We start from the raw sequence: 10,282 nt of genomic DNA on the forward strand, positions 1-10,282 counted from the left end.
CCCCCCCCCCTCATCTCATGAAATAAGTGTAATTCTATGCTCGTCATATTGTGGAATATGATGAAACGGATGCTATACTTCTCTTCAAACAGACATTCCTTTTTCAGTGCCTTCATTGCTGATCATCTTCTGTATTGTAGCTGAACAATTGCAGTCATTTAGCATTTGAGGAATGATCTTACAACCAGTTCACACTGTCCACATAAGCAGAGTTGCCAAACCATTCCAAGGATCCTTGCAACTGAGCAGCAATGGTTTACTTCCACTACCCCCCCATGATTAAGGTTCTTAACATTAAATGTGAACTAATCCTGAGACCAATTACAACAATAACCCATGATGCCCATTATGCTGAAATGATCCCATCGAGCAGGCTACTGATAAGTTAACCGATCAAAAGAAAGATAGCTTTTTGAAGACTGTACAGAATTGAAAGTAAACAGAAAAAGCTCTTGGATATTTAAGTACAATGTGGAAAAGTCAAATTTTTCAAATCAAATCACACTTTTTGCGTCGTAATGTTGCAGCTGCTAAAGACGTGAGCACAAGAGCATTATGATGTTGTTCATTCTTAAGAATTTTAAGACTGGGATTTTAAATTAAAATCTCATCTTTTTTCAGGTCTCCTCCCCATCATATAACTAATTGCATGATGGGAAAGAATTGCTAATTCAATACAATATAATACATCAATATTTGACAATTTGCACATATGTAACATGTATATTAAAGTCACCCTCATGACATTTGAATACATTTGGATTTAGTTCAATCTAGTCTAGCTTTCAATTGTGAGTACAAAGTGTTGGGCAGGGATTACTATTTGAATAGAAAGCAAACATTAATTATCCCCATCAATTATGCTGGCAGTTAACAGCCTAATTATCAGAAAAATAAATGTTGATTTTTGTTTTGCTGGCATTGCTCCTAATGTAAAGTTGGTCCGTGGCTGTTATTCACTGCAATCACTGAAAGCAATATTTTGGGCTGAACATGACCAAAGACCATGGCTCAAATCGAGACGTTGATCAACTGCTGCTCTCCACATCATGCATCTATCATCCAACTTTCAATTTTCTAATAATTTAATTAAAATGTATGCTACAGCATGACACCAGTATACCTATAAGTAGTCGTTCTCTTTGCACTTCACAATGTGAATTTGGAATGTTGATGCAGTGTTTGAAGCTTTTACTGCTGGAGAAGGTAGCTTTTACACATGATCTGCTGACTTAACATAACAATTCCATCATGTTTTATGTATGTGTGCGCCTTTTTTAAGGGAAACTATCACGTTTTATAATTGTTTTGAAGTCACAATCGCTGTAACTTATTTACAAACTGGGTGTAAATTTACAAACTGAGGGATGTCAAGTGGAACTGTCTGAGAATGCATGGGCTCGTTCAATTAAAGATGGATATTGCTTTGCTTTGTTTTATTGTTGTGATATAAAAGGCTGTTCCATGTTTTTGTTTACATGGGTACTCCTGCAAATAAAACACCAAAGTACCGTGGCCAGATTGATTTCTTCATCCCACATCTTCATACCCAGCTGGACCACACGTTGAACATTTTGGGAGTATGGAACAACACAAATGCACCTTTTCAACTCTCAAAACGCCATTCTATTGCAATGGAATGTTTTTTTGTTCTTAATTAAAATAATTTGTACGTACATATAGTGTTATAAAAACCGTTGAGACATCCCGTTACTTTATATGTGGTCCCCCCCGCCTCTCACTGTCCGATTCTGCCCGCTGCAATCTGTAATTATAATTTGTGGACGATTTAAGCAAGGGGAGTCCAAACGCTGTGTGTCCGAGACAAGCGCTTTGCCGGCCGACATGCGTGTGGAATAGTGACTACTGGTCTGATTAATTAAAATGCAATTAACAGCACGGACGCCAGTGGCGCTTGGAACAAAGGACAACAATATACAACAAACCACAGAGCCCCAGACAGAGTGGAGCCAGCAACTTATGAGGCGTCCCAGAACCGCAGCACGGCTTGCGGAAGAATTCAGACCTAATACGCGGAAACCTTGGAGATGCTTCCAAACGACTTTCCAGGGATATTTCGAGAATTCTTTTGGGATTAATATAGTTTACGTTGCTGCAGCATATTCGGCAAATGTAACCTATAGTTTATAAAACTGGTGTATGTAATTCATCGATTGTTCTCTGTATTTTTGAACGTGAGTTTCAGGAAACATACGCGTTATAAGTGAAAAATAAATATGCACAGTTTATATCATTAAGATAATCACAGATATGATAGGAATAATGCGGCGTTGATTATTTCAGACGTAATGTCAATGCGTGAACTATTTCGCCAGCACAGCGGAGGGATATGTACCCCGCCTCTCCTCTCCTTCATGCAACTTGTCTTGAGGATCTGGAGGGCATGGGAGGCTGACGGAAAACTGCAGAAAATTCTTCCTTCTCAAAAGTTGGACGTTACAAATGGACACCTCTACAAACTAGATGAATCGCACGTCTGTAAAGGTATGACACCCGAGTATGATAAACGTGCACGGGTATGTGATGTTAAGTGGAGTTGCACGGTACGCCAAGCTCACCACTTTCTCTCGGTGGGCTAGCTAGGCTAACAGTTAGCATAGCTAAACTTTGCTGGAGAACTTCAAAAACTTGACGGGATGGTAGTGGACGAGGAAGCTTCACTCGCTTGGGTTTTCCAATTCGTTCGTGCTCTTCTGCATTTTACTTAAAAGTGATATAGTCGTAAAAGGAGACAATGTTATGAGTTGTACGTTTCTAGCCAGTTTCTCGTTAAGTTTTGTAATGTGAGTGGAGCTCAGTTAGCAAATAGGCTTCTCGCACTGTCATCGTTGGCGTCCTCTTCTGTGTAAATTCAAATCCTGACGACTGTTTTTTTTTCACGTTGCGTAGACTTTTGGGAAGATCTGTTCACAGCTGTTTGGGATTTATGTGAGTCGAGCTGCGTTTCTCTGAATCCAGTCGCTCTTCCTCTGGGTGGGGGTGCTCATCACCACTCACCAAATCGTTCTTCCACATTGTCTCTGTCCAAATTTGTACATATGGAAGAATTGAGGGAGTCCATTAATGCACGTGGGTCATCATCTCATAATTAATTAGTTTTCACATTGTTGGAAAGAAAAGGTTGCAATTCTGCAAGGACATGCTATGTTTGTATATTACACAACGTGTTAACATTTACTTGCATAAAGTAATGAGCTTAAAGGAGCAAGTTACGCATCTTTTCTAAGAAAATTCTGAGATTGATCAAATGAAGAGTAGGCAATGTGAATGTTTGTTGTTCAACCGCAAAGGGCCATCAGTGCGAAGATGTGTTATCACTTAACAGAAGATGAGCTTGATGTAGAACTTTGGTAATCTAGATTCAAATCACTACCTGTAGTTGTGTTAAGTTTGGCCATGTCAACGATTATTAAACAGGATGTTTCAGAAGGTTTGAAAATGTACCCATGTTGAAATGTGTAACATCTTAGCTCACCTACAATGAATGAATCAGCTATGAGTCACTAATGGGATTGACGTGAGTACAACTGACTGAATGTTTGAAGAGTTTATTGAATGTCAGGAAAAATCAACTCTATGGGCCAGTGATGTCGTGTGTATGCCTACATGCCCCCATTGGAGCATTTCCAGTATTTTTGTGTGCGTGTGTGAATGTAGAACAATCAACGGTGGAAGTAAGTGCTGGACAGCTGTGTGCTAGAAGGGAGGGATTGAGGCAGGAAACAGCTTTTGGTGGTTACATCCTTTTCTTGCAGGACGGCTTTCACAAGCCCCCAGACAGCAGCTGAAGGCTACACGTTTGATTGTTGGCTCGGTCTGCGTCGTATATCAACACCTCATACAGTCTAACCTTGAGAGTTGAACTCAGTTTGTGTGAGATACTGACTGACTTCCAAATTATTTAAACGTTATAACACATTTCCCACAAGTAATCATAAAAAGTGAATTAATTCTTGACAGACTACAATTGCCACTACCATAACCCTTTCATTAACAGTACAGGTGTTTACAGTTGTTTTTGTAACATTTGCACCAGGGCTGTCATGTCACGATTAAGCGAATGACCAAAATAAAATGAAACAAAAATTGAACCAGGTGTTGAGGCTTTGCAACAACAGTTTTTCCACATTGACTGTTACTGCAGTCACACGTGCCTCCGCGAAGAAACAAGTTGGTGCAATGGTGGTGAGCCAAGAGTCTGTAAAAGAAAATGTCTTAATATGAGGTCATTCATTCCAAGTGCAATGTGTGCCACAACAGCACGTCTACGATGTTGGCTAATTAATATAGCCTGCTATGGCTAATTAGTGCATATTGTTACGTTATCGCAAGTGGTCCAAGATGGAGACAGCTGATGGTGTCCTTTCAATCACTTTATTGCACAAACGGTAAGCAAACAAATATGAAGGAAGTACAAAGAGTCATACACAAGCTGCTGATAGCTAAAATTCACACCGACTCACTCAACACCCAAACTGGATCACGGGTTAGTCAGTTGACTGCGAGCTAACTCTACGCTGTCATTCGCTGGCGCTGACGTCACTCACCAGGATGGACTCTGCCTTTTAAAGGCATACACACTCAAAGCCACAGCTATTACAGCAGAAATTTGGGAGTAGTTGTAGGATACTCCATTTGAAACAAATATTCCATAGCAGCAGGCCTAATTTTAACATAGTCGTTTAACTACAGCATATAGCTATGTTAGCCTCTGTATAATAAAACTAAAATAAACTACAATTTCTCACCCTTTGAAGATGCCAGACAGGGAATAGCAAGGCATTTGCAGGTCAATGCCATCACCTCGTGGCACATATTTTCCATTAGAACATTCTCATGGCATGCCAAACATTATTTAGACTGAAATAACAGTGATCTCATCTCAATTTACCCACAAATATGATTCTTTTGTGTGAAATCTGGGCCTGTTTATTGAGCACAACCGATATTGTTGTTTTATTGGAAACAGGTGGACACACAAGGTCATCGTACCGTCTGCCGTCAAGTGAGCATGTAATTGTTCTGCCTGTCACTATACATCACTGGCATGGATAGATAAAGATACTTGATAAAAAAAAAAAAAAAAAAAAAAAAAATCCGGATCGTTGGCATGCGATCTGCGTTTCAGTTGGTGAACGCCTGCTTGCTCCTTTTAATATATCCATTCAACATGTGAACAATTTTGCAAACACAATCTGTCAGACAATTGTCTTTCAAGTTTTGCCAAGGCAGTCAAAAAACGACATGCTGGGTATTTGTAAAAATGAAAACGGCATGGGTTCACATGGTTACAGTCTCCTGGTTTGAACTGTTCACTTTTTATGTCAATAGAAAACTGGAGACTGATGGTCTCCTCAATTGTACTTGCCTACCTGAAATACTTTCTAGTTTGCTAGCATTTTAAATTATGAACTTGACCTGCTATCCAAAAGTGAAACACTCAGTCCCGCCTCATATCTACACTGGGTTTAATTTAGCCATAAAATTGCCTGTAATCTGCCATGTTTCTTTTGCATGACTGCATTTGACATAAAAAGTCCATCGGCTTATGCCGATGACTTGCTCGTTCAGGCATAGTTTGGCCATCTATAAAATATGGCCGTGCACGCTGCTAAAATTGGCCATTGATAATCCGGTTGTAATTTTGAGAAAGCATTTCCAGAAGGTAAATGCTTCCGGTGTGTTTTCCAGACATCTGATGGATTAAAAGCACTGGATGCTGACTGGAAGTGCTGAGAGCTGCTTCAGCCTGTCTCTAGGACAGTCATCGTGCTCTTCTCTCCAGCTGACCACACCCCTTCCCTCCTTCCATCGGCGGTTGTGACTCTGCTCCGGACAGCTTGCTGCAGGCCCCTTCCTGAGCAGCAGCAGCTGCGTCCTGCTCGCTGACTCCTCTCCCTCCCCTCCTTCCTGTGCTTGGTCAGACAAGGCTAGGGCCTCCTCCTCTTCCCCATCTCCCCCTCCGAATAAGTTGAACACACATTCACCAACACTTAGTGGAGGTACGCAACGAAGGCCTTGAAATCGTCCCGATTCCCTCAGCAGACTTTCTCCCGGTTGGCCGGCCCTCGTTTCCAACATGACTTCCATGTCCAGTCTCTTTTCCTTCACGAGTCCAGCTGTCAAACGCCTGCTCGGCTGGAAGCAAGGGGATGAGGAGGAGAAGTGGGCAGAAAAGGCAGTGGACGCTCTTGTCAAAAAGCTGAAGAAGAAGAAAGGGGCAATGGAGGACCTGGAAAAAGCCCTGAGTTGCCCGGGACAACCCAGCAAATGTGTTACCATTCCCAGATCACTGGACGGCCGGCTGCAGGTTTCCCACCGCAAAGGCCTGCCACATGTAATATACTGTCGGGTGTGGCGCTGGCCAGACCTGCAGTCCCATCACGAGCTCAAGCCTCTGGAGGTGTGCGAGTATCCGTTTGGCTCCAAACAGAAAGAGGTGTGCATTAACCCGTATCACTACAAGCGAGTGGAGAGTCCTGGTAAGCACAGTTTCGTGTTCCTGTTTCACGTAGAATTTCTAGAAAGGCTTAAAAGATTCATATCTTTCACTATTGTGTCCATGTATGCAGCATGAGAAATAGTAAACATTCACATTCCCCTTGCCGTGCAAATGCGCAGAAGGCAAAAGGGATCTGGTCTGCTCAGCCGCTCCCTCAATTGCACAGTAAATCGATATGACGAGCTCTTATTAGATGATGTGCCTCAGAGACTCTAGAAGGGTGTGGCAAGAGAAAATGTCTTTGGAAACGTATGAACATCTCAGACTAAGAGCATAGCGCATCATCTCGCTCAGCCCATTAATCAAGATGCCTTTTTGGAGTATAACATCTATCTTCAAATGCGTACATTTTCAGAAATTCAATTTCCCCCTTGTTTTGTCTTCAAGGCGGGGGTTTGTATTGCTAGATGAATTGCACTTTGTTGGGTATATGTTGATTCAGTCCAATATAAGGTAGCGTAATTTCCGCACTATAAGGTGCTTCAAAGTGTAAGGCGCACCTTCAATGAATGGCCTATTTTAAAACTGTTTTCATATATAGCGCGTACCACATCAGAAAGTGCATTGAATAGAAGCTACACTAGTAGCTAAGGTTGCGCTATGCATCCACTTGATGGAGCTGCGCTGAAGGAATACAATACAATACAATACAGCTTTATTTACATAGCACTTTCAGAACCGCTGCAGCTGGAACAAAGTGCTTTACAGAATATTTAAATTACTATGTCCTAGTAATCAGAATATTGATCCATAGATAAGGCGCATCGGATTATAAAGCGCACTGTCGGCTTTTGAGAAAATTCAACGCTTTTAGGTGCGCCTTATTGTACGGAAAGTACAGTATTTATAAAGTGCACATCAAAGCATGGACTGCTGTTCTTACCAGCTAGAATGACGCATAATAGCTTCGATAATCTTTTCTGGTTTCTAATCTATACCACAGTCATAAATCACATAATCCCAGTTAGATCAGTAATGCTGTACATGCATTTGAAAATTTGCTGTTAGGGTGTCTTGCGAAACCGCAGTCAAATTAGTGGCCACAACTGTAATATATTACATCGTAGAAGTGCATTTGATCGCGTTCTCGCCCTCAACATTGTAGACATGAAAAATCTGCAGTAATTCAAACATGGGTTGTTTAAATGAGAAGGGAAGCCCCATGATTGTTCACACCACTCCGTAAAGGAAAATTAGATTACATAATTGCCTTCTTTGCACAGTCGGCGACGTCACATGTTGTGTCAGCAAAGCATGAACACAAGATTCTCAAAATAATAAGATCTAGCCCAAAGAAACAAAACTGCCATTCTCCTTCCCCATGGCCAGACTAGGTCCCACCACAGAGCTGATGCCAACAATGCACTTGTATCTTCAACTATATTCAAATAAATAACTCTTTACAATTACTGATGAAACAGTAATACAAATATATCATATATCATCACCATATCACAATTATGGTGACCATGGATATCAGTGTTGTATGGATATTGCGAAAAAAAATGGATTGTTACATTACGGAAAACCACGAAACAAGTTTTATTTTCAACCAAAAGATGCAAAATCAGCAGCACTATGTACATTTCGCACATTAAAAAAATGTCAACAGTAGCAACCGAAAATGAATTTTTATGCCTGCAAGACACTGCAAAATTTGTTCCAATTGCCAATATATATTTAACTTGCAGAAAACTTGCCTTGGTGTGCAATTTTGGATGGTGCTCAAAGAGAGAAATGTTGTCATGTTGCCCTTTTCATTCTTGTAAACGACAATTAAGAAAACCAAACCAATAAAAATAAATTGGTATACTAGCAAATAAGTGTCGAAGATTAAGGATTTGTCATTATAAAACTGAGATTAGGATTTGAATATATTCTATGTATGGATTTATCTTTACATTTGTGTTAAAATGTTGATGGTGTAATGTTCCATGAGCGCAAATGATGCCTCCTGACTATCACAATAAATGTTCTTCCCCTTCTTTGTTTCGATCTGCTTTCCAGTGCTCCCTCCAGTCTTGGTACCCCGTCACAGCGAGTTCAACCCGCAGCACAGCTTGCTTGTTCAGTTCCGCAACCTGACCCACAACGAGCCGCACATGCCCCTGAATGCCACCTTTCCCGAGTCCTTCCAGCAGCCGCACAGTGGAGGCAGTGGTCCTGGTGGAGGAGGAGGAGGAGGGGGAGGAGGCGGCTCTTTTCCCATCTCTCCCAACTCTCCGTATCCTCCTTCTCCAGCCAGCAGTGGTACTTATCCCAACTCTCCTGCCAGCTCGGGGCCCTCCAGTCCATTCCAGCTCCCAGGTAAATGTGTGACGAAAGAAGTATTATAAAAATTACTTTTAAGTACTATTACACGAGCTGTCTGACCAAAAAAAAATAAAAATACAGTTGCACAACTGCATACTCGCAGATTTACGAATTTTATTTTCATATACATATGTGGATTTTGGGCAGGGGAGTGGCAAGCCCCTTTTTTTTGTGGAAAACAGTTACTAGTGTTTTATACCCACATCTTAAAGTGCTCTTTTTTCCCATCTATCCATCTAGTTTCCTTTCGATATATACTGTTCACAAATCGAAGCATATATATACTGTATTGGCCCGAATATAAGACGGCCCTGATTATAAGACGACCCCCTCTTTTTCAAGACTCGTTTGAAAAAAGACTTTTTGAACACCAAATTAATTTTTATACAGAAAATAATTACAGTACATCTGAAACAAATGATAATTGAGAGAAAAAGCATGTTATTTTGCCACATTCAAATCTTAATATCTGAACATTTAAATAAGTAAACTAAAGTGCAATCACATTCGTAAATGAATGGCTTCTGGTTTTTGAAATGTAAATTACATCATAACTTCTCCTCAGCTGCCGGTTAACCTGGCCGATCTTCGACCCACTTTTCTCCAGATTGTCACTACGTTTCTCCATTTTCTGTTATCTCTTCAATTATTTTCTTCTCTTTTCCTTCTTACCGCTATTTTTTATTTTTCTTCTTCGTGCTACCGCTATTTTTATTTTTATTCTTCGTGGCAGGGGTTCACTTTGGCCTGGGGAGTCAAGTTCAGCATTCGCTTCAATGATATCTGGCGCCATCTAGCGTCGTGAATGGGAATAATGTCTAGACCCCGAATATAAGACGACCCCCACTTTTTCAGTCTTATTTCAATGCAAAAAACACCGTCTTATATTCGGGGTAATACAATGAAACTCCTTTACAACGAAATCATGTTTGTAGCAAGAAATTTTTCACAACGGGGGGTTTTTCACTGCAGCAAATTTGATCTCAGATGTAAGCACACACCCACACATACAAACGTATGTGTACACGCTAGGGTGGTCCATTTTGGAAAAGTTTGTCGGATTCGTTGGGCCGGGTCGGAAATCTTGTCGATACTATGACACAAGGATGTGTGCAAAATTTTATTCCGATCGGATAATTTTATCCCGTCCCGCAGAGCGACCAAAGTTTCCCCTATGGAAAGAATCTTACGGGGCTGAATGGTAGTACGGTTTCTCCCGTACAGTAAGGATTTTGTTTTGCTCAGTTCGCACTTGCAATAATTCAAAGACGGAAGACAGGAACGCATGTATTGCAAAAAAGGCAACCGTGGTTATCCTTCAACACTGGTGAGATTGTTGGTACATGTTAACTGGTCCATCTGTCTATCTGTACATCTGTCTACATCGCGCGACTGTCTGGAAGTGATCCGATCCGTTTTGCATTTTTTTCAGGCCGGGAGTGGTGC

At 41.1% G+C, this 10,282-nt stretch overlaps 2 protein-coding genes across 5 annotated transcripts in view; both read left to right on the plus strand.

Moving 5' to 3' along the window:
* The window catches only part of ap1ar (adaptor related protein complex 1 associated regulatory protein), an 11,411-nt gene extending 9,967 nt beyond the window's left edge, over positions 1–1,444 (plus strand). For both annotated transcript variants that reach the window (XM_019869818.1, XM_019869817.1), the window contains one exon: positions 12–1,444. The gene's annotated coding sequence lies outside the window, so the exon portion shown is untranslated. The remainder of the gene's footprint in view (positions 1–11) is intronic.
* Positions 1,445–2,359: 915 nt separating this feature from the next.
* Positions 2,360–10,282, plus strand: part of smad5 (SMAD family member 5) — a 13,511-nt gene continuing 5,588 nt past the window's right edge. For 2 of the 3 annotated variants that reach the window (XM_019869790.1, XM_019869792.1), the window contains exons 1-3: positions 2,360–2,505; positions 5,713–6,503; positions 8,531–8,830. In XM_019869790.1, coding sequence (XP_019725349.1) covers positions 6,101–6,503; positions 8,531–8,830 — 703 coding nt within the window. In that variant the 5' untranslated portion in view covers positions 2,360–2,505; positions 5,713–6,100. Of the gene's footprint in view, positions 2,506–4,990; positions 5,027–5,712; positions 6,504–8,530; positions 8,831–10,282 lie in introns of all 3 variants that reach the window. The other variant, XM_019869791.1, reaches the window with a different exon arrangement.

Source organism: Hippocampus comes, unplaced genomic scaffold (genome assembly GCF_001891065.2).
Source record: "Hippocampus comes isolate QL1 unplaced genomic scaffold, H_comes_QL1_v1.1 scaffold9, whole genome shotgun sequence".
In the NCBI taxonomy this organism is placed as follows: Eukaryota; Metazoa; Chordata; class Actinopteri; order Syngnathiformes; family Syngnathidae; genus Hippocampus; species Hippocampus comes.